General features: G+C 41.4%; 1 protein-coding gene across 1 annotated transcript; it reads right to left on the bottom strand.

Moving 5' to 3' along the window:
* Positions 1-9441: 9441 nt before the first annotated feature.
* On the bottom strand, positions 9442-10167 carry LOC138190376 (octapeptide-repeat protein T2-like). Its single transcript, XM_069133158.1, has one exon. The coding sequence runs from the start codon at positions 10165-10167 to the stop codon at positions 9442-9444; it is 726 nt and encodes a 241-aa protein (XP_068989259.1).
* Between the last annotated feature and the right edge of the window lie 14841 nt (positions 10168-25008).

The raw sequence follows: 25008 nt of genomic DNA, 5'->3' as shown, positions 1-25008 counted from the left end.
CAATCAGTATGATTTGGACGGTAAACGATTGTGTAACATAGCTGATCCGCAGCACTCCACCGATGCCGTTTCCCTAAAAGTTCTCAATACTGCTTTACAGTCTATGGCTGCGGATATTGTGGATACTATTCAATTAAATTTTGAGAGTTTCGCGCATAATCACAACGAGGAGTTGAAACAGCTACGCATAAATAACAAAATCATTGAAAATACGTTGAGTCGCATCAAACATATTGGGGAGTAGGCAACACCAACGTTGGGACAGACCAGCAGGGAATTAGTATCGATTGAGGAACCAGAGTGGTTGGACGTCAATTCGAAAAATTGATAGGTGAAGAGTTGCGAACAATGAAGACTGTAATAGCCGCCGAACTTCACAGACAGGCTCGACTCAACCATCCGCGTCGATTCGTAGATGTACGCGGACTGGATGAGACCTGGCAAGTTGATCTCGTCGATATGACCGCATACAGCTCGTGCAACAAGGGATACAAATACCTACTAACAATCATCGATATATTTTTCAAGTACGCGTGGGCGGTGCCGATAAAGTCCAAGATTGGGAAAGATGCGGCTGCTGCTATGAAATCTGTACTGACCCAGAGCCGTATACCTGCACATCGATACGTTGATCAATGCAAAGAATTTCTCAACAGCAAAATGAAAGCCCTCATGATGCAGCACAATATCAACATGTATTTGACACTCAGCAACTCAAAGGCGTCGATATGCGAACGTTTTTAGTCGAACATAGAAAAAATAAAATGTGGATGCGGTTTACTCTCCTAGGATTTCACAAGTGGATTAATATTTTGGGTTGATTTAATGAAGTCCTACAATAGCACCAATCATCGCATGATTCGAATAAAACTTACAGGATGTTAGCACGGAGAATGAAAAACAGCTGTATCGTAGCGTGTACAAGCCTCGGCAAATCAATCGAAGTGATCGAGCGCGGAAATTTAGTGTAGGCGATCGAGTTCGAATCAGCAAGTACAAGAATGTATTTGAAAAAGGCTTTACACCCAATTGGACGACAGAAATATTCACCGTGAGTGAGGTGAAAAATACCAATCCACCCACCTACAAACTTACCGATTATCAAGATCATCCCCTCGAGGGGGGCTTCTACGAGAAAGAGCTCGCCAAAATGAAATATCCCGACGGCTACCATGTGGAGAAAGTATTACGCAAACGGGGGAATCTGTTCTATGTGAAGTGGTTGGGTTTTGATAGTTCGCACAATAGTTGGATGAATAAAACAGACATGTAACATAGTATGTATGTATTTTCCGAATTACAATAAAAGATTTTGAATATACATATATTGCAACATTTTATCTCCTTTGTACGCACATGTGCCATACTATGTACTACGAAAATAATAATAATTATAATAATAATAAAAATGATGATAATAATAATAATAATATGCAATTTTTCCATACGATTATTACACATTTTATTTTTCGGATAACTTTTTTCCATTTTCTGAAAACTTTTTCTCATTTTCTGAAAACTTTTTTTCATTTTGTTACGTCCTCAAGACTTCATATTCCTTTTCCACGCTCTTAGTTACGTTACGCTCTGTAGTCTACTCTTATCGTTCGCGAGTCAGCAGGTTCTCCTGTAACTTGCGCCTAGCTTGCCTGCTACGTCCCGCAAAACCAGGCAGATCCATCCTAGCGCTTAAGCAAGACACCTATCCCTTCAAACCAAGATCGTACCTTTTTCCCTCGACCGACTCCATTGCATTGACTACTAATAAACAATCATATACTTTAAATCATTTATCTTCCCTTAAGGGGGTATTCTAGTGTAGAGGCATGAATTTGAGGTGTTTTTTGAAGTGCTATAAACAAAAAACAAAAAATATTTTTACCATCCATTTTTTTATCAGGCGTTTATTATCATTTCACGATTACAAAAAAAAAAAAACAAGTAAAAAAATACAAAATTGAAAGTGCTATGAGTTGTTGAAGTGGGGGGTACGAAAAAAATTGCGTGCCAATGTTGTCACGATTGCAAGCATTTTCAAAATCAGAAAAAAAAAAAAAAAAGATTATCAATCTACATAAATGCAGCTATCGTACTAACCAAAAAAAAGTCGAAAAAAAATTTTTTTTTGCCAAATTACGGCTGTCCGAGAAAATAATACGTTTTTTTTGACTTTTTTGGACGTTTCTGAATTTTTTAAAAATAGTAAAAATTATTATTTCGTTATAATAATAGTTCGTGCAATAGAGACATGTATTGAGAAGATTCACACCAAATTTCAAGTATATCGGTTCAATAGAACTTGAGAAATCATGTCAACCGTTTTGAAAAATGTAGTTTTGAGAAAAACGCGTTTAAAGTATTCGTTCCAGCCGAGCCAGTATTGAAGACGTGTCACTAAAATAGCTATATCTCCGAAAATAATTGAAATTTTGACTTATCCTTTTGAGGACACATTCTTGAAAGGTTAAGCTTTGAAAATATAAAAAAAAAAAAAAATCGATTTTTTCAAATTTCTACACTAGAATACCCCCTTAATACCGATCCCTTTCTATTCCATTCATTTCCTGCATTGGGAGTAGAAGCACGCGAGTGCATAGTCGACGTGAACGGACCCTACAATATCCAAATAACACCTTGGCTGGGCGTGGAGTAAGCTCCGATTACCGCTCATCGGAGCCTACGCAATCTACCCCGTAACAATTTTCTGAAAACTTTTTTTTGTTTTCTGAAAACTTTACTCGTGGTAAACAAATAAATATGAATAATTGCTTGATATATTAATAATAAATAAATAAATGATTGTTAAGTATATGAATTCGCATTTTGAAACTTCAAATCCATTAAATATCGCATTTATCGTGAAACGTTTCCGCCCGGTGGTGGATCGTTCGAGGCGTCAAACATCAAATATTTACATCAATTCTACGTCTACGGTTTATCCTATAGCTATTAGGGGGCTGGGACAAACCCCCAAGGTACGGTGTCGGTCTGTCCAGGTATCAATTGCCGCTTGTCATCCTGCCAACTCAGAGCCAATTTTTTTTTGTACGATCGTGCTTACTTCGTGTTTTTTGCTGCGTATTAAACACTGTGGAAGAGTCAACTCTTGGTAAGCCGTCAGACAGCGCTTATAATCATCAAACATGATGCTATTTATCGATGAATTTCTTACAACCTTGGCGCGCTTACTCACTTTTACGCCACTGTCATATTTTTCCCCATCCTCACTCATCGTAGTAAATGTGTACAGCTTTGCTCGCAGTCCCACAAACTCTGTCATAATTTTACCATTATTTTCATCCTTCATTAGCCCTAGTTGTTTTTTGTTTTCAAGGGAATACCATACACATTGTCGGGCGGATAGTCAGAGGTATCAAACGTTGTATCTACATCACGTTTAATGATATCGTAGATATTAGGCACATTGAATTGATAAATAAGGCTGTCTGTGCCGGTATGCATCAATTTAGCTTGTTTATTCGAGAAGTTGGTTTTAATATAATTATAGTGGAAATCGTAGAGGAAGATTTTTGACAGATCTAGAATTGATGCGCCGATGTAAATAGGTTTGGCGAAGTGAACTTTGACACGATTCATTTCAATGATAACCATATCAGTGCCAAATACGGTGCAGCTGTGAAAGCTTGCTCGGGCAATAAGCGTTCTCGCACCACCTCTTCCCTCCCATTTTGTGACCAATTTGACGTCTTCATGATTTCGCACATTCTCCATAGTTTTGCCGAACACAGCGTTATTCATGAGTTTGTAAAAGTTTTTCTCAAATTCATTCCTAGATTGTTGACGCATGTCTGTATTGAGCTTGATGTAAGGCTCGAGCCATGGAGATTGTGCAAACTTCAAAATTCTGTGCACTTTCGTTACTTTTAATCCTAAACTCAAACACTGTTTTAAATTTCTACAATGCAATATATACTTTTTTTTGGGGTGAAGGGTGGTCGCGAGTTTGGCATTTTCACTACCTGGAGGAGTAAAATGTTCGGGACAAAGAGGTAAGTCTTTGTGATCCTCGTGGAGTTCCACAGAATAGTCCAAATCTACCTCCAGAAAGTAACCGATCGGCGAATCATCCGGATGGTTCGTTATATCGATGTGCTGATACTTCCACTCGAACAAACCGATTGATAAATGCACGCTCATAGCTGCACCGTACAGGTTATTCACGCCAAAACACGTGAGATACGATTCCGCTTTGTTCGGATCAAAATCTTTTCCCATAAATCTATTATTGGCCCGAGCGTGTCGATTCGAACATTGCGCTTCGCCGCCTCGAATGGCTCTTTCAATAAATAACACCATTTCAGGGTTGTCTAAAAGTTGCATATTTACATTAGTATGCTTGAGCATCGCGTCAAAAGCAAGTCCCGGTGCAGTGTAGTAGTGCAACGGATCTAAATCGTATGTTTTGAAGCAGCTAGCGCGGAAATTTTCGAAAATATCGGCAAGCAAAAGAACATCGGTCTTCAAATATGAATCTGAATAGCCCCCCTATGACTCTAAATGGAATTCCCTCCAAACAGTTTTCGCGTGCTCGTAATCGGTGTCTGAAATATTTGCATCGCAGAGGTGCAAGTAGAAATGCTTTTTTGCAGGTAATCGCGGTTCATCGAGTTTCCCCCAACAATCGACGTATTCACAGGGAAAAACGCCTTTGCGTGTCATCAAACTGAACTGAGTCGGGTTATTATATAATTTACGTGTTATGCGTTTATCGTTATCGGTCAAATATGTGGAAAGTTCATCGATGCTGCTAGTCATAAATCGAAACGAATCGATGAATCTCAAGTTTATCATTGTTCCATCGACGCGTTTCGTGAAGGATATATATTTTTCCTTATTTATGGGTAGCAGTGTAATTTTACCGGGGAAAGTTGACGCGAGGGATTTTATTAAAAAGTGAGAATCGTAACCGGACAAATTGTGGAAAACTATTGGAATTGTGTGCGATTCTCTGAAATTCAAATGACACCGATTATGAGCAGGACCACGATATTTACCCGTGAAGTGACAGTGATCGTAACACTTTTTCTCCTCAGGGATAGACGGTTCTTCACAAATATAACAATTCTTTGCGCGCATGTGATGATCGCGTTGCACTTGGGTAAGAGACTTCATCGGAATTATGTTTTTGATGCGTGACTCCACTTAAATTGATAAATCCATAAGCTGTTTCATAAACCAATCTATGCAATCGACACCGCGTTTACCGTGAAACTCCGATAAAGTCTCATCGTACGCGCAATGTACATAGTACGCTACACTGTGCGGGACATGCTTTTGAATTTCACAAGTCTTACGAGTTCCAAATTCATCTACAGGTTCAGGGATTAATATACATTCGAGATCGGCGTATACGACAAATGGAACGGTGCCTTTGTTTTGAAAATTGGAAAATACTAAATCTTTACACTTGGGAAACTCCATGCGTACTTTATTTAGCGTAATACAATCATGTCGGTGATTGTCGTAGGCATGTTTCACGCTGAAGTGGCACAAACATCTGTCACATAAAACAGTCGACCATCATGATCAGACAATTGTTTGCTCACCAATCGGGAAAGATCTTCAATCCAAGCAAAGTGGAATCTCGGTGCAAACTCACCAGTCATATCGTCTTTCGGATTACTCTCAACCATTAGAAGATGGATCGTGTCAATGTTCACGCTATGCAAATTTCTACTCAAATAAATTGGCACGATGGCGCTTTTATTTGATTTTGCATGATGCGAAAAAGTTTGAGATTCTATACCATATACATTGATGCGCAAATTATTCAATCTCTCAAGCTTTTCCACATCATGTAGAGTAGCAGGGAATTTGATACCTGTACAGTCCAACTCGGAAATATATCGATGATAGCGGCTAGTCCTATCGGTGTTCATCTTGATCGGGTGGAGGGCTGCTGTGACGGACCAGAGAAGTCATCTTTCGTCCTTGTTCCTCACGTTGATCACAGCCTTTTTATGCCGAATGTCTTGAGGCAGCTCGACGAATGTTGAAGCCCCCGCGGCGAGAGGCTGGTAGCGATTGATATTTACAGCGATGTTGAGGATCTCAATCATATTCCAGCCGGAATCACGTTGCTCGAAATCTTCCACCTTTGACAGCAGATCACCCCGTGCACGTATAAACCAGCCATTTATATCGCTCGATGGGAGAAGAATCGCTACGTTGGAGGTGTTGAAACTCTTGACTTCGGTGGAGATCTCTTTGGGCTTGACATTTTCGAATTTGCATGATAATATGAGGTTAACCTTCACATTTCCCTCCTCGCGCAGTATCAGCTCCAACTTCTCGGTGCCGACGCGCTGCACATCGTCCAGAAAGGCGTTCAAATTTTTATGACGGAGATTCGTGACAACCCCCGTTCTGATTCGGCTGGCAAAAACGCTATCCACGTCGTCCCATTGTACACCCGCAGGAGTACCGATATTTCCACCCGTCACCACTGTGCGCTGCTGCAACTGCTTGACCTTCGTCACCCAAGATTGCAGGAGTGCGATCGTATGTTGGATCCGTATTTTCGCACCAACAGTCGTTCCTCGTTGCATAGAAATATCACGTAGAACTTGGATATTCGCAATTCCAATATCAGCCCAATGATTGATGACAGCGTCATTCTCTCCTCCGGATGGTTGCTTTCTCAGCAAATTGTTCGTCCCCTCCATCTGCTCCGCAAGTCTCATTTACGCTTCGACTGCCATGACTTCAACGACTATAAGTAACAATTGTATGTCAGAGAAAATGAACATTATAGGCTTTCGACTTGCACGTATCGTGTAAGACTGATGAGTCTGCATCGGATGCGTTGAGCTTATATTGTACGTCCCCTCCATCTGCTCCGCAAGTCCCATTTACGCTTCGACTGCCATGACTTCAACGACTATAAGTAACAATTGTATGTCAGAGAAAATGAACATTATAGGCTTTCGACTTGCACGTATCGTGTAAGACTGATGAGTCTGCATCGGATGCGTTGAGCTTATATATAAGGCTGATAGGTGCGCACTGCGTTCTGCGCATATCGGGGGGAAAGATGACGTCAAAGATGCGGTGCGCACTGCGTTCTGTGCATATTGGAGGGAAAAATGGCGTCAGAGATGCGGTGCGCACTGCGTTCTGCGCATATCGGAGGGAAAAATGACGTCAGAGATGCGATGCGCACTGCGTTCTGCGCATATCGGAGGGAAAAATGACGTCAGAGATGCGATGCGCACTGCGTTCTGCTCATATCAGAGGAAAAAATGACGTCAGAGATGCGGTGCGCACTGAGTTCTGCGCATATCGGAGGGAAAAATGACGTCAGAGATGTGGTGCGCACTGCGTTCTGCTCATCTCGGCTTGACCGGCTGGTATGTGTACACACAGTTTTGGGTTTTTTGAATCGTTAAGCCGCGTGGGACATGCGGTGGAAACAATCGCTCAACGAAAAGCAGGTAGCGAACAGTGTTTGGCGTGAGAAAAATCTTGTCTTGCCGACCCTTCACCGGATGGTATGTGTACACACAGTTTTGGGTTTTACGACTCTTCATAGCGAACAAGTCCGAGCCTGCACATCCCCAGCCATATTAATGTGGGGTATGCAACGAGAAAAAAATCGGCAAACGAAAAGCTGGTAGTACGCAGTGTTTGGCGTGAGAAAAATCTTGTCTTGCCGACCCTTCACCGGATGGTATGTGAACACACAGTTTTGGGTTTTACGACTCTTCATAACGAACAAGTCCGAGCCTGCACATCCCCAACCATATTGGCGTGGAGTATGAAACGAGAAAAAAATCGGCAAACGAAAAGCTGGTAGTATACAATACAATAATTGGAGAAAAAAAATGGGCGAATGAAACTATCGTAATAATTATAGATGTCGAAAATGGCGATGATGATGGGATATAGGAGATCAGGAGTGGAGGGAGTATTTCATGGGATTATTAGGCGGGGTAGAAAGCAAGGTAACTCCTGATCTCCTATTTCTTCATTCACCCTCTTCCACTTCTTTCTTTCCCTATCAACTATCTCCCATACCTTGCTTTCTGTCCTTGCTTCCGCTGCTTCTTTTATAAATCCCTCATTTTCTTTCTTTTTTCTCTCCTCGCATAGCCTATTATATTCCCTTCTTCCCTTTCTATACGCGTCCCCTTCCCCCTCCCCCTTTCTCCATTTTCTTAGACTCTGCCTAACTTCCGCTTTTTTTCGCCTACATTCCTCATCCCACCATCCCTTTTTCGCTTCCCTCCCCCTCCCTCCTACATCTAAGGCTCGTCTAAACTCCCTTATTCTTTTCTCTATCTCTTTACCTACATCCACTTCTCCTATCCCCTCCCATTTGACTTCTGTTCTAAACCTCATCCTACCCTCCTCCGTCCAGTCTCCTCTACTAGTTCCCCCTACTCTTTTTCCCTTCCTTGTCCTAGCCACTGCCCCCCTCAACCACACTATTACCGGGTGATGATCCGAGTCAACCCTATCCCCAATCTCTATCCTTTTGACCCTATCCCTTACCTCGATGTCTCCTATAGCATAGTCTATTACCGTCACCCCCGCCCCTCCTACATACGTAAACTCCCCCTCCTTATCCCCCTCTATGTTCCCGTTCATTATTGCCCATCCTGTCTCATCTAAAAATTGCACCAGCTGCCTACCTTCCGAGTTTATTTTCCTGTCCTTTGATTTCCTACTCCTACTCTCCTCCTCTCCTTCTCCCCAGCATCCTCCCCCCTCCTGCCCTGTCCTGGCATTAAAATCACCCCCAACTAGCACTTTTACCCCTCCCTCTATCTCTTCTGCCCGCTCCTTCAATTCCCCTATCTTCTCTTTTAGGTCCCCATTTACGTATATCCCTACTACTACCCATTTTTCCCCCCCTACACTTATTTTCCTTGCTATCATGCCCTCTTTCACCTCTTCCCTCCCTCCCTTCCCACTTACTATCTCCCTTCTTACCCCTGACAGCATTCCGCCTATTGCTCTTCCCTTCCTATTTTTTCGAACCGCATACTGCACTTCCCATTTATACCTTACTGGCAACTTATTTCTAATCCTTTCCCATCCCTTCTTTTCTATCCATGTCTCCATTAAAAATATTACATCCCACTCCCCTAGCCCCCTCCAGAAATCTTCATCCTTTCTCGCGAGCCCCGCCACATTCCAAAAAGCTACTTTCCACCCCTCCCTTTCTGTCTCGCCTACTCCCCTCTCTCTCCTCCTTATCTCCCTCCCCACCTGCCTCTGTCCGCCCCCACTACCCATTCCCCCGACTGCCTTTCCCTACGTACCCTTTCCTGTGCTTCTATACTTCCCTCTTGTCTTTCCTCGCTTGCTGGCCTTTCCCTATCGCTTTCCCCTAATTTTTCCCCTACCCTCCCTTTGCCCCTCTTTCCTCGCTCTCCCTGTACCGTTCCTAAGCACCTCTCCTATCTCATCCCACTTTTACATTTTCCCTTCTATCCAGATCTTTGCATACCCTATTCTTACTCTGTTTCCCCTTCTCTCATCAATAGCTGCTACCTCCCTCAACTTCCGTTTCATTCTTCTCTCTGCCCAGGTGAGATCCTCGTCTATTCTCTTCTCCCTCCCTTTAAGGAGGCTTTTTCTTCCCATTACCTGCCTCTTTTGCTCCCTATTTCCTAGTCTTGCTATCCATATCCCCTTTTCTCCCCCCTTTTTCGCGCCTACCTCCCACATATCCTTTACCTCGACCTCTACCCCTATCAGCTGCAAAATCTTTTTCAACCCTTCCTTTTCTCTTCCCTTCTCTAGTCTCGCTCCTCTCACTACTATATTTTCCCTTCTTTTTTCCCTTTCTTTCCTCTCTATGGCCCACTCCATCTCTTTTAATCTATCTATTGTTACCTGCGCCACTTCCGCATTCCCCTGTACCTGCCTTTCTCCCCCTCCTTCTGCACTCTTCTTCTCTAATTCTATCAGCCTCTCCTTTACCCTTTCCATCTCCCCCCCTCTCCGCTCTTCTACCTCTTCTAGTCTTTTACCTAGATCCCTTATCATTTCCTTCATCTCCCCCCTCTCTACTTCCCACTGCTCTTCCCTTCTAGTCATTTCGCCTTTAATCTTTTCTATTTCTTCCCTGATCCCCCTTCCCTGCCCTTCGACCTCCTCTAGACCTATCATTAGCTCTTCCCTAATCAATCTTAGCATATCTTGTATACCCCCTCCCTCTGCCTTCCCTTTCTCCCCTGTCTTACCCTCCGGCGATCGGTGCACTTTCCTGCTTTTCCCAAATACTCTTTCTCTTTCCTGCAACTCGTCTACCTCCTCCTCCCCTTTTTCCCCTTCCTCCTTCCGCTTTCTCTTCCATAAGTCTAGCACCGTCGCCGTCGCTCCCAGGCTATGCCTCCTATCCCGCCCCAACGCTGCTACTGCCCCCGGCCTACCTTTCTATTTCTCCTCCTCTTCCCTGTTCGCCCCTTCTTTTTGGCCACCCGCGTTACTCATATTCTTTCTCTCCTTCACCGCTCCCTACCTTATCTATCCGCCGCCTACCTGTCTACTCTATCCCCCTTCTTACTCCCTAGGTGTCACTGCCTATTCCTATCTTTTCTGAATCGTTGCCGTCCGCCGGCTCTTCCTACCTAACCTCAAAAACTCTCCCCCTTCTTTCTTTTTTCACCCGCCCTTCCCTTCTATTCCTGCCTCCCTATTCCCTTCACCCGACCTCCCGTCTATGTCTTCCCCGCTCCTTCTCTGCCCTATATCCTTTTCTCCTCACCTTTGCTATCCTGCTAAATTCTCGCCTTTTCTCTCGCACTCTTTCGCACACCTGTCACTCACATTCAAAACGGAAACGGAAGTCAAGAAAATCTATTTTATTATTTTTTTTTGTGTCTTTTACTTTATCAAGTGTATCCCTCAATAAAGCAAGTATAGGTTAACTATATGCTATCTGCATGTTAATGGAGTACAAAAATCTTTAGAAACGTGATCGGCCGTAGCTTCTGCATTTATAACTGAGACAGGAGCCGATAAATAAGAAAAGGTTTGTTTTACTAGCCAATCTTCATGAACCTCATGAATAGTTCTGAGTAGCTCGAAAGAAATGCTCGATTCCTCCTCACGAGAACGGGAACTAACTCGAGCAAAAGAAGTTTCTAGGGAAACTCGCAAATAAACGATCAAATCTACTCTAAGCTCAGACAAGCGAATGAGAAGATCGAAATTTCTCATCAATAAATAAGATTCGAAGACGCGAAAATTACCCAACCTTCGACGAGCTTCTACAAAACAATTGCAACTGAACATCGATCTTTCCATTACCTTTACAGGCAATGGAGTCGTCTGAAGATGTCTATCTCACATAACCATTTGAGCGAAATACTGAAAATAACAGCAATAACGATCTGGGTCCTGATACATCAAATCTAAGAGATTACTTTCAGCTACGTCTCGATATTCCTCAAGAGGTTCTGAAAGTGTACAGACCTGGCGATCTGCTAAAAACCTCTTGGTGAAAGTTGTTTTTCCGCATCCGATATTTCCTCCAATAATGATCGTAAGCGGTCGAGTTTCACTCAAATGAATTCCAAAAGGCAAATTCTTTTCCCAATCGATGACCGACTGTAAAGAAGGTCAAGTCGATCACAGTCGTCAAGGGTGTTCGTTTGAAGATCTAACCTCGAAGGATGTTCCTGGTCTCGGAGAGACTGTTCCAGGTTGATCTTCTTCAAAAGGAGCAAGACGATCCAAGTGAACCACTTTCTGACGCGAATGAGGAGATCTTCGGATTCTATAAACAACATTATTTATCCGATTAACAAATAAGTAAGGGCCTTCCCAATTTCTTTGTAGTTTTGGACATCGTCTTTTCTGTCCACGGGGTCGGAAGAGCCATACAGAATCTCCAGGATTGAATTTTGAATCCCTGGCTCGAATATCATAAGGAGTTTTTAATTTATCTGAAGCCATAGAAATTCTATTTCTAGCAAAGTGATGAATTTCTTCTGAACGTTGTTGTAATAAAACGGCATAATCTGTTTGATGCTGTCTTTGTACAGGAACAGGGCCTTTCTCTAAATCTTATGAAAGTCGAAAATTTCTTCCAGTAAGCATGAGGGCTGGCGTCTGCTTCGTCGTCTCATGAATCGCAGATCTGTAAGATAAGAGGAAGAAAGGGATCCAGGAGTCCCAGTCTCTCTGATTCTGCTCTACGAAGGACGACAAATACTGTAGCAAGGTTCGATTCAGACGCTTTATCATGCCGTCAGATTGCGGATGCAAAGGAGTCGTACGAGTTTTTCCAACCCCTAAAATCTGAGTAACCTCTTTCATTAAGGTTGACTCAAAATTTCGGCCTTGATCAGTATGAAGTTCTGGAGGAACTCCGTGTCTACAAATAAACTCTTTAACGAATGCTTGTGCTACAGTGAAGGCTTCTTGATCAGCGAGAGGAACCACTTCATGCCACTTAGTAAAATAATCAGCAATAACCAGAGCATATTTATTTCCAGAATGGGTTATTGGGAGAGGTCCGAGAATGTCCATCGCTATCCTTTCAAATAAAGCTCCCACGTTGTAAATTTGAAGAGAGCTTTGTCCCTTTGCTCGAGGTTCTTTCTTTGCCGTGCAGATTCGACATCTTCGACACCAATCTTCAACCTCCATCCGGCAACGGGGCCAAAAGTAGAAGTTGCGAATTCTGCCCAGAGTTTCATTTGAAGCGAAGTGTCCGCCTGCAGGAGAATCATGATAAAGAGCAAGAATCTCCGGAACTCGTGTCCTGGGAACCGAAAGTTGCCACCTGATTTCTTTCAAGTCTGAAGATTCTCATTTTCGGTATAAAATTCCATCAATTAAAAGGATATACTCCCATTGAGTCCAATAAATTTTCAAATCTGGCTCGGCTAAAGATATATCCTGCTAGTCTGGGCGAGTTTCCACTTCTTTCCAAGACTTTACTTGAGTCGAAGTGTCGTCCTCTTGTTGCGATTTCCTCCATTCCTCCTGGTTATTTTCGAGAGAAATCTTCCGTATTATAAGAGAGGGGTCACGGTTTTTCTCTAATCGTGCACACTGTTTACACTCTGGCATTTCCTCGCAGGGTCTTCGAGAGAGAGCATCGGCGTTTCCATGATGAATTCCTGCTCGATGACGAATGTCAAAATCGTACTGACCGAGCCTTCCTAACCATCTAGCTACCTGTCCTTCGAGAGATTTGAACGAAAGTTGCCACCTGAGAGAAGCATGATCTGTACGTATCAAAAATCTCTTACCGTACAAAATGGTGAAAATGTACTACGGTCTTAACAACAGCTAGAAGTTCTTTACGAGTGACACAATAATTCCTCTCAGTTTTACTCAAAACTCCGCTGAAATAGCTTATCACTCTCTCCTGACCTCCCTGAATTTGTGACAGAACCCCGCCTATTCCTGAAAAAGAGGCATCCGTATCTAGAATAAAAGGAAGTTCGACCTCTGGATAAGCTAAAATCGGCGAAGAAGTAAGATTTTCTTTTAATTTCTTGAAAGCCTCTTCGCATTCCGGGGTCCAGGCAAAAGGAATCTTGATTCCGGTCAAGTGATGGAGAGGTTTAGCTATACTAGCGAAACCTTTTACAAATCTTCTGTAATACGTACAAAGGCCGAAAAAAGCTTTTAATTTGTTCTTTACTCTTACGTGTCGGCCAAGAAGAAACCTTCTTGATTTTGGATGGGTCGGTCTTCACACCTTGTGCTGAGACGATATGTCCAAGGAAGCCTACTTCTTTCTGGAACAGATGGCATTTTTTCGGGCTCATTTTCAGGCCTGCTCACTTCAGCCTAGTGAAAACTTGTCTGCGATTTTGAACTTCTTCTTCAAAGTTCTTGCCAAAAACGATTATATCGTCTAAATAGACGAGGCATATTTTGCCAGTGAGCCCATGGAGAACAGCCTCCATCATTCGTTCAAAGGTAGCCGGGGCATTACTCAAACCAAACGGCATAACCTTGAACTGCCATAATCCTCCTAAACCCGTCACAAAAGCTGTTTTTTCTTCATCTAGAGGATCCATTTCGACCTGCCAGTATCCGCTCTGAAGATCTATGGTGCTGAACCAAGTTGCACCAGCTATCAGGTCCAGTGTCTCGTCGATTCTGGGTCGAGGGTAAGAATCTTTCTTCGTTATATCGTTCAGCTTCCTGTAATCGATACAAAATCGTTTGGATCCGTCCTTTTTGTTAACAAGGACGATTGGTGAGGCCCAGGGACTAGACGATGGTTCAATCACATCGTTCACTAGCATGTCCTCCACAAGCTTCTTCACCTCTTTTCGGGCGTTGAAAGCGAGTCTTCGAGGAGCTTGTTTTATTGGTGAACTCTCTCCGACGTCGATCTTGTGCTTGACAGAAGTACATCGGCCCTTATCACCACTATCTTTGGCGAAAGAATCTATAAATTCTAGCAAACGAGATTTAAACGATTCTACCTGAGCTAGATTTAACGAAATCGAAGATTTCTCCACAAGGCTCTGTCAATGTGAAGGGAAATGTTGTTGAAAATCATCTTCTGAGAGTTCTATTTCCCGAATTCTAGAAGGAGTCCAATAAATTTCATTTCCATTGGTACAAAGAGTTATTTCGCGATTGTTTGAAGCTAGTGAATTTCTCTTAGTCGAGATAACACAGCTATGAGCTGTAAGAAAGTCTATTCCCAAAATACCTTCATCCTCTATATCTGCTATAAAAACCTTATGTAGAGAGTCGATACACCCAAAAAGGTTAATTTGGTCAGTAACCTGTCTCAAAACCGGGGTCGTCTCTCTAGTGGCTGTCCGCAGAGATAAAGAGGGAACAATCTGGTCATCAGATTTAAAGAGATCCGATCGAACTACGGTTACTTCCGTGCCGGTGTCTATTACCCATAGCCAATCGACGCCATTTACAGTACCGCGCGCGTAAAGACAAGACTGTCGTAGACTTTTAATTAAAAACTGTTATCTAAGAGGGCTTCCACTCTTAACAATCTGCGATGATTTTCGCCCCGACAAATCATCTGGAATTAGTTATTTGGACGGGTTCCTGTTGAAGAACTCGACTGAGGATTTGCTTCCCCTTTTTCTATATCTTTCTTACGCCAGTTATAAGAGTTTGGATTCGAACTCTGCATCGGTTCTCCACTAATTTTTTCAATTAGAAAACAATGATTGGCGTCATGACCAATTTTTTAACAAAATAAGCAACACAATACAGTTTGTTCAGATGCAACTACGCTTTCAATTTCGCGTCTGTCATTCTGATCTTGAAAAGAACCACAATTTCCTTGTTTGAAATTATTATTCCTTTTTTCATTTCTATAATTCTGAGGCTTGGTCTTCTCTGAGCGCTCAAAATCCCGTCTTTCTGAGGTGACTTTTGACACCTCGATTTGGCGAAATTTATTTGACATAAAACATTGCTTACGCATGGCCTCCACCTCGAGAGCCTTAGCCGTTGCCTCCCGTAGGGAAGTGAGACCCAAAGTCCCAACGGCCATTTTAATTTACGAGTCAGTAATTGCATTCAGAGAAGCCTGTGTTGCTAATAAATTTCTAGACGGTTCATGGTCTGATAATGCTACTCGAGATAGTCGTTCTATATCCTGACTAAGAGACGCGAGGTCCTCGTCACGTCCTTGTCTCCTCGTTTGTAATTGTGCTGCATAAAGTTTTGTTAAATGGTCATTGCCATATCTTAATCTTAGTGCAGAGCTAAGTTTGTCATAGTCTGAAATTTTTTCCTCTGATAATGCTATTAAAACGTTTAACGCGGGAGTTCGCAAACAAGAGGCAAGGCTGTAGGCCTTCATGGTGGAGTCCCACTGATCATGCTTTGGTATTGTATTAAATTGTTTCTCGTACTCAGCCCATGAGACTTTTCCATTGAACATAGGCGGTTTCAAAAAGCAAATGGGTTTCTCATAAATTTGAGAAGCAACCCCTAGTTATCTTGAATTATTCAATTGACTAAGATGAGAAAAGCGAGGCTGAACATGAAACAGAGGCTTGGAAAAGATTACCTCGTTATCTACTCTTGTTCCACGGTTTGTGGATTCGTCCACTTCTCTAATAAAAGGCACAGACCTTGAATTATGAGCTTCGTGGGATCGTCCTGGGTATTGGACCTCCCCAACAGCTGGAGAGGGAATAGGAGAAGGGAGAGGAGTAGCAGCTCCGGAACCTCGCGGGGTGACGGCCAGTTCTCCAGAGCCGTTCACCTGATGTACCGTCTGAAGAGCCGCTACAGTTGTCTGGAACAGGTCGTGTAGACTGGTCTCCGAACGTTCCTGAGCCTCACGATCTCCGCTGTTCTTGTTGATTGGAGAGTTCTTGTTTTCGCTGCTCCTGTTTGTCCAGAAGCAGCTGGAGAAGTTGTTGTTGTTGCTGGTTAGCTGCATCCAGAAGCTTGTAAAGTGATAAATCCAAATTTTGAATTTATCCGCGGTTAAAATCGAATTCTATAATCGAAGAATTAATCGATCCTCGATTTCTCATTTCCCCCCCTCCGATCACACTACCGAGTTCGCTTTCGTGAGCTCGGTCTCTTGGCTCTGGGACGTCGAAGGGACCGGTCATCCGCTTATCTCTCTATAATCTACTCAACGGAAACTGGCCAGTAATTAAAACAAGATTTAACGTGGAGAAAATATTGAAATCATCAACTTCGGTTCCGGATTCCAGTCCCAGGGCAGGAGCCAACGTGGGAAAAAACGAGCATCATAGATAAGTCAAAATTTAAATATTTGTTTATTCAAGAATCTCACCGAACTCCGAGACAAATCAGAAAACGATGTATAAATTGGAATGAGTGTGTGTGTGTATCTGTATGTGACTGTGTGTGAAAATATGTGCCTCATATGTTAAATAAAAGTAAAAATAATATGAATTGATCTTACAAGCTGCCGTTGATGTCGTTCGGCGGCTTCTTGTTGCTGATTCATAAGCCTCAGTAGATCGATCTGTGTGATCGAGAACACTGAAGTTACGGGGAAAGGGTCCTTTGAAGGTGAAGAAATTGTCTCGGGAACCCGCGGATTTTCCGTGATGGAAGGTCTTCTCCGGCACTTTCCCTTCGACGAGAGCGTGTCAAACGACTATTGCTCATGGTTAATAATATTTCACGCACTGAATTGACTCGATTAAAACTCTTTATTCCACTTCTGATACTAGTGTAACGTTTTCAGACGTTACGAAAATGAATATGGATTCGTGAGTTTAATTATCGAGCCAGAATCAAAAGCGTAAATAAAATGCTGAGAAAAAGCTTTAATTGCAGGGTACGTGTTTCTGGTTTTAAGTCTGAAACAAGACTGATTTTACAATAATGTTGGTTGACGCAGCAACCTTATTCTTTTTAGAGACATAAGAGGTTTATAAACGTCTTTTATCTATGATGACTGCTAGATCATTGAAAGGGGGCAAAACGGGTGATTTCACTCTTTGTAACTGTATAATTTTTTCCTCATTTTCGACTACCCGGGTTGGTTGATGTTAATGTCTTCGTTATAGTTTTCGTCCTCAATGTCATCTTTTAACTCGAGTTTAACGATCGTTGTCTGTGCCCAGAAAAAATTGGGCTTCCATTGATATTGTGTCATTTTCGACCTTACTCTCGATGATAACTTCTGGTGCATTCTTGCATGATTCATTACAAAATCCGCACACAATAGAGCACTTCAACTAAGCTTTCCTGCAGTCACATGCTCCACTGCATCCTTTTTTGCATTTGCATGAAATGAAATTCAATAAGGTCTCGGGTGCTGGTGACTTTGTCATTGTTAATGGATAAATAGCACTGGTTCGCTGACCCTGTCTCAGTTGAGCTAGGACCTCGGGCGCATAGTTTGCTGCCATGCCCCTTTTTCGATATAGGGAGGGGAGAAAAGGACGTTCGTTTCGAGCGTCATAAAAGGAACAACTTAAGACGAGGAACGGTTTATACCTGCTTTTGAAAACATTTGTACAGAACCCACCGAACGAGAATTGAAACGTTTATGTGAATACCAATAATATTCTGTACAAAGTCACGACACGGCAGAACATTTATATCTAGCAACAAAAACCATTTCAATTTGGAATACGTTTTGCCATATAATTTTATTTCAGTGTGAAAAAGCAGTAAAAATAATATAATGTTATTTGTTTTTTCGAAATTTACCACGAAAAAACTGATTTAACTATTTTGTAAACAAATTTCGATCTTTCCCTGCTATAATTCGATACATGTGAGACTTACAAAAAAAAGTTCAGAAGAAAAACTGTTTGAAATTTTATTATCTTCAAGTTTGTATGAAACGTTTTTAGTCGTAGGATCAACCGTTGAGGTATTATGTTGAAAAAAACAGATTTTAGCACCTTTCATCCAAGATCGCGGCCAGGGCGACCATTCCTCGAGGTCACAAACTGGATTTTTCATCAGAGTACAAACTTCAACGACATATTCCAAAATTATAACTACACTACCTTTTGTAGAGTGTGTCTTTTCTTTCTTATCCCTACTGACTGGACCAAGTCACTGGGGTTAGAATCGGTGGTTGGTAAGCTAATATTGTTCCGCGTGGTGGACTGTACTATTTTCACCATTTTCACACTGTTACGTCCGGCGTACCACCTCTATCTATTTTTCCTACTCGTTAACTCTCCCACAGTTCTTATATTAATATCACGTTCTTTGCGCTGTCCTCTTATCTCTACCTAGACTCATGCTACTTACTATCGCCTTTACTCAGCTAATTCTATTCCCTTCCTTCAGCATCCTCACACCTTTCCTGCACCCGTGCGGTTTGTTTCTGAGGACAATTGGGAGATTTAAAATAGGTTTTCACTCTCAACAACGTCTCATCTAGACCTCTTATATATCTTTCGCATAGCACACTTCCTTCCTACCGCTAACTCAACTTCTACGCAATAAACATATAATCTATATATCAAACATACCCGAGGTTATTCAACCTTCATCCTAACTTCCGGTTGTCCTAGTACGTAAAAGCGAAGCCGAACCTGTTTATTTTTACCGCTCGGGAGTAAACCCCTTTCACGGAAGTAACGACACTATTCTTCGTATTTTCGAATATGGATGATAAAATACCATTCGCCTCAATTCTCCCATCAGTTTGTATGGCTGCCTCAAATCGCTTGATTCCCGCATCCTAAGCACAAACAAAATGGCTCCATATCAAGGTTTCTCAGATTTGTGATTGATACAAAATATAATGTAAATGAGATCGTAATCCAGACAAATGGCTGCCTATCTATCCCAATGAATTAAACGAATTATCACTACGTATAATCGTATTATTGGGCGGCAGAAAGACTATTTTCTATTTTGCCACCTAGCCTTGGCCACGTGATCAGCTAGCTCACGGTGTATATCGGCACCGGGTCGTAATGATCGTTCGAGGCTCCCGGCAATCGAAGTTAAGCAAATTTCTCTTGGGAAGAGGATCGTGGTGGACTTGGTAGAAATTAAACAGAATGTAAATTAACAGCGTACCTTGTTTATTTTCTTTCTCGCTGATCTTCAAACTCCCACTCACTCACTCTTTAGCTTCTCTTAACTTTCTTTTACAATAAAACACCTGTTGCGTACTACGACAGTGTAGCACGAAGTATCCTCACCCAGCCGCGCCTTGAACACAAACTGGCGTAACAATAGCTCGGCTACATGAGTCTTTGCCTGTCATGGCTGTTCGGCGCGCGTATTTAAAGCTAGACCAAGCTCGACTGATGTCTTTAAAACTCTACGAAGAGGCAAGTTAGGTTTGCCTCACCACAACAGATTCGGTGCCAGCTGGTGAAAGCGCCGTCTGCGTTAATCGATTGAGCGCGATTATTACCCACCGCAGGAGTGTTGACATCACCTCCGGTAATGAGGTGTTCCCGGAATTTCTCCATCCAAGACTGCAAGAGCTCGACTGCGTGTTGAATCTGGTATTTCGAAATCATGTTTATTCTTGGACGCATGGGAATGTCACCTAAAAATTTCATATTTTCTCGTCTAACGTTGATCCAATGATCGGTCGTTCTGTTGCGCTCTTGCCCTGGAGACAGGGTGCTCATCAAATCGTGAGCGTCTCCCATCGCGCCGACGAGATTCTTGCATGCTTCACCAGCCATGACTTTAACTTCTTCATGCCTAACTCCTCGCCAGATTTATTGCGACATTTTGTTACAACCAGATGAATAGTTTTGAAAATATAACAATATTTGGAAACCAAGTCGCAATGAGATTGTACACTTATGCAAACGTTGACAAAACTTTGAAAGATAACGAAAAGTTATGTTGAAAAGTTTTTTAGGTTTTGATAAGTTCTACGAAAGAGTCAACGAGAGCATATGGCTATGTCTAATAATTTAGCCAAAAAAAGAACTCGAACGCATTAGCAAACCAACGGACTGCTAGTATACTGTGAAGGTGATTCTAATCTTTTTTTCAAGAATTTAGTGAAGTGAATAATTTATTATTTTATTGCTGATTTATTTTATTCACGATTTAAGAATGTATTACATTTATCAGTTTATTGATTATTGTTACACATCATATATCGACCGACCCATGACAACAAACGCATTTCTGCGGGCATTCTAGAATTGACGTATTTCGTCATCCTCTTATTGTTAGATCGGATGAATTTCGATAGACGCAATAGTCGTGTAAACGAAGTCTTATACATATCTTGTAGAGTCGATTGAGATATGTCGGTTCTAGTCACCCGATGAAATACGTCAATAGTAGATGGCCTACCATACTATGTCTGTTCCCATCAGATCCTCTGATATTTGTAACAAATTCAGTTTGTAATTTGCAAATACCCAATGGTTGAATTTACAGAATTTCGTATACATGTTAGTCAGCATTTCTTACACATTTTCATGTATGTATAAATTTATAATCGGATTTGATATGCACCTCAATGTCTTAAATTCACGCTTCGGTTTCTAGCTTCAATTTTCCTCTTTTAACATTTTTCTACTTTTTCTCGTTAGAGAGATTACGAAATTCGAGCATTGTGCGCGCAAATGGGGTCGTTTTCAACTGATATGCGACGTTTGGCAGTGGCTAAAATTTTTTAATTATTTCACTGTTATACCTACATTTACTGATATAAGTTTTTTGTGCAGGAAGTACTTACAATGGCGTCTGGGACGATTGGTATGGACCTTCAGGTAGAGGGGATGCTTATAATATTGAGGCGGTCATCGGAAGTCCAGCTGGTCAAGCTGTCGCAAGTGTGGGTTTTGTTATAATTGCACAAAAGGCTCGTGACATTCGTGAAAAAGCATCTGTAAGCTGCACTCCTAAGAACGTCACCTTACCAGTCTGCAGTCCACTTCAAGCTCCGTGCCTTTTCCGGATTCATGAAGATCCATGTGAAAAAAATAACCGTGCTCATGCGTATGTATTCAATAATTTACATGATAGTAAACTAGCGTAGTTCACGAATGTATTGTAGAAGTTAAGGGGGGGGGGGGAGGGGGGGGGACTGGTCAAAATGTACCGCCCGGAGAATTTTTCGGTGTATCTCCGAATCAGCTCATCTGCATCGTTTTTTGGCACCGCCGTGGATGTTTCTTGACAAACAGATTTCGATAAAAGTATGAAATCAATCTAAATCGACGAAACTTTACGTCGTGTGAGACATTTTTTTGTTCTCTTTAGGTTCAAGAGTAAAATGTTTTTCACAAAAGTTGTGCGCCGTGTTGTCCTCTACAAGACAAGTTTTCTACTAACATTACGTAGCATTGTTAGTTTGACCGTAAATCACTAGTAAATAAAAGAATTGATTGTTGACTTTATTGTCAGTAATTCGCAGGCTTTCGACTCAATAAATGTCTGTTCCGGTATTACTAATAAAATGAATGAATTACAATTTCATAATGTGTGCCTAAGGACATATTTATAACTGTTTGGGGGTTGACAAAACTTACAATCTGATAAATCTGGAGTAGCCAGCTTCAAAGTTCGTTTTTTTTTGGGACTTGACATACCATTCTGTCTCATAATTGTCGGACATTTCTGTATCTGTAAGGTAGCTTGCCTTTGGAAAAATGCTGAGCTGCAGTTTCGGTAAATGGAGCTATGTAGTAAATTTCCTGTTAATCCAATGAAAGAGCTATTAGTCAGAACAGAATATTGTAAAAAAAAGAGAGAAGTAAACGGAAATACTAAAGTGAAAAATCCTTGTCAAAATCATAAAAAGAATCTATTTCAACGAATAGAAATTTGGATGGATTGATGATGTCAATACAGGAAAATATTCACGGTTATTCTATACAAGTTACCTACCGAGTACTCTGGCGGGAATAATTCTTTAATTGAGCTTGCAACTCAATCGAATTGATTTGAATTGATCATTTTTAACCGTTCCATAATCAGAAATCAATTGATTGGCATTTACATTGGCTAACTTCTCACGAGTAGACTTTGACGACAATCCGTTATCTCTTTTGAAAACAGCTAAAACCTGTTTTCCGTCAGGATATTGATTCAAGATGTATTCTAACCACTGTAAACAGAAGTTCTGCTTTATGAATAGTTCACAGACAGAAGGACTGATTAGACATATATTGTAGACAAACATCGATCAACAACTACAGAGCAAATACAACGTATGTTTTATCAAAGGTTGCTAGAGACAGAAGTGACAAAAAAATACATTTGCTAATATAATCTCAGTAGCCAGGATAAAAATCATTATGATGCAGCATTAACAAACTACAATGTTTCTGCGACGACTTCATTAATTCGTTTCTGAGATGGGTGAATCACACGAGTAAATAAATGTGACCTTAGTGATTCTGTCCTGATGTTTAGATACGATTTATCGGAATGAACTATTGTATTAATCAAGTTGAGTGCTTGAAATATAAATAGAGACAGAGATTACCGATTTCGTAAGAGGTTTGCATCCTGAGATCTTTTCAAGTAAATCTGGTCCTGAAGAACAATTTTGGCGCTTTAAGGGCTGTGGAGTTGGCAATTTTGTAAGAGCTTTACTACACCCTGCAACTGATGCGGGGGAATCTGGGTCTGAAACACCTTTTTGTGATTTCAAAGGTTGCTGGATTACCTCTTTGATATTATCTTTCCCATTTTCAACATTTTCTTCTTTAAACTCGTAAATTAAAGTATCAAAAATTGGTTGATCTATCAGGTCTAGGTCTAAAATAATTTTCGTAGATCCATTACACGAAGCATTATGATTATCATCTATGGTAACCTGCAAGTGACGGTTATTGTCAATTTATAAACACGTGAAATTCTAATGACAAAAAAAAATTGAGTTGCTTTTTCTCACTTCAAGCAATAACATATTATCATTTACATACAGTTCCGTATTCTATGAACGTTATAGCTTACTGTATTTGCTTCCTCCGATAGGAGCCGTATGAATTTCATTCGGTGGCCAATAGGTTTGATTGAAGCAGCTATAAGATCTGGTGTTAGATCCCACCATATATCTATATCAATCATGTTATCTGGAATCAGGAATGCAACAAAAAAAAAATATCAATAGGCTGTAATTTTAACCTTGAAGATTTATATCAGGGTTCAGCAGACCCTACCTATATTGAGATGAATCTGGAGCTGGCAGCCAAAGTTTACAACCAAACGTGCTGAAATTCATGAAATTGAGACACTGGCATACAAGAATAAAAAATGTACGAAATTTAATACAAAGCTAATACTTTTATAGAAGTTTCGTGAATAAATCTGTACGAAGTTTAGCACATTTGACTGCTAACTCTAGCTGCTAGTTTCAGCTTCATTAATTCAAGCCTGTTCAAGCTTTTTCAAACCTAAATCAATTCACTTCTATTGACTAAAATTTTTAATCAGTATACTAGGTTCATTTTCGTAAATTCAGAGTCACTGACGTTTATCCCCATAAGATGTATTCTACTATTTAACAACAAATGTCATCTCTATTGATACTAGAAGTATGAAATCTAACTCCCTAACAAACTCGATCGAGTCAGTCAAGAAAACCATACAGCGGTATTCAAAAGACACAGAAGATTGGGATGAATTTGTATACAGGGTGAGTCAGGTAAAACGGCCAGAATGGGAGGAGCTCAGTTAACGGATAAGGCCGTACCTCTTAGCCAATCTGGAGCGAGTCAATTGAAACACCGAGAATGGGAGGAGCTTTGTTGATGGATTAGGCCGTAGCCCGCGTGTTGATATCAAAGTAAAGTCCGCAGTCTGCCTACAGGTATTTAGTGGTAATACGAAATAAAGTCACGATATGACAACAAATGAGGGATCATAATAAGAGTTTATTGCCTCACTTGTTGTCATATCGTGACTTTATTTCGTATTACCACTGAACACCTGTACGCAGACTGCAAACTTTACTTTGATATCAACACGTGGGCTACGGCCCAATCCGTCAACAAAGCTCCTCCCATTCTCGGTGTTTCAATTGACTTGCTCCAGATTGGCTAAGAGGTACGGCCTGATCCGTTAACTGAGCTCCTCCCATTCTGGCCGTTTTGACTGACTCGCCCTGTATATGACTGGATGTAACATGAACAGGGTTAGTAAGGCTGGCAGCTGCAGTCGCACCTGAATTTCAGGTTGATATTTACTAGCCGGCTCTACCGTAGCGCAGCAAGTCAAGACGGTGGGATAGTAACTAATATTCAAATGAAATAACCTGATTATTAGCAAGGGTTGAAAATTTTGAGGGATTTAATTTTTTAAACAAAATAACTTTCACTTAAGCGAATTGGAGGTAAGAGTTATCCATTCATTCAGTGAAATTATTAAAAACAAGGTTCTTTGGATTCTTTCAATATCGGGGCGGTCAGAGTTTCCAATTCCTGCAATACTGAGAATGGTACCACATTGGCGTATAAAAATACAAAGACCAACGTTGTCACAACCTTACAGAGAAGAAAATTCTTAGTTTCGCATTGCAGCGGAGTCAAAGACGAGGCGACTGTCTGAGACGGCGAGGAATGACGTCGAGGCCCTATGGACAAGGAAAACTTTGGGCGTAGAGCTACGGCGTCAATCCTCACAGTC

This window comes from Neodiprion pinetum, chromosome 2, assembly GCF_021155775.2.
Source record: "Neodiprion pinetum isolate iyNeoPine1 chromosome 2, iyNeoPine1.2, whole genome shotgun sequence".
NCBI classification, from domain to species: domain Eukaryota; kingdom Metazoa; phylum Arthropoda; class Insecta; order Hymenoptera; family Diprionidae; genus Neodiprion; species Neodiprion pinetum.
Note: the sequence above shows the minus strand (reverse complement) of the source record. Positions and strands in the feature narration are given on the sequence as shown.

Bases quoted from the DNA above. Each gene is read 5' to 3' on its own strand.
- LOC138190376 (XM_069133158.1), bottom strand. From the start codon at position 10,167: ATGCTAAGATTGATTAGGGAAGAGCTAATGATAGGTCTAGAGGAGGTC.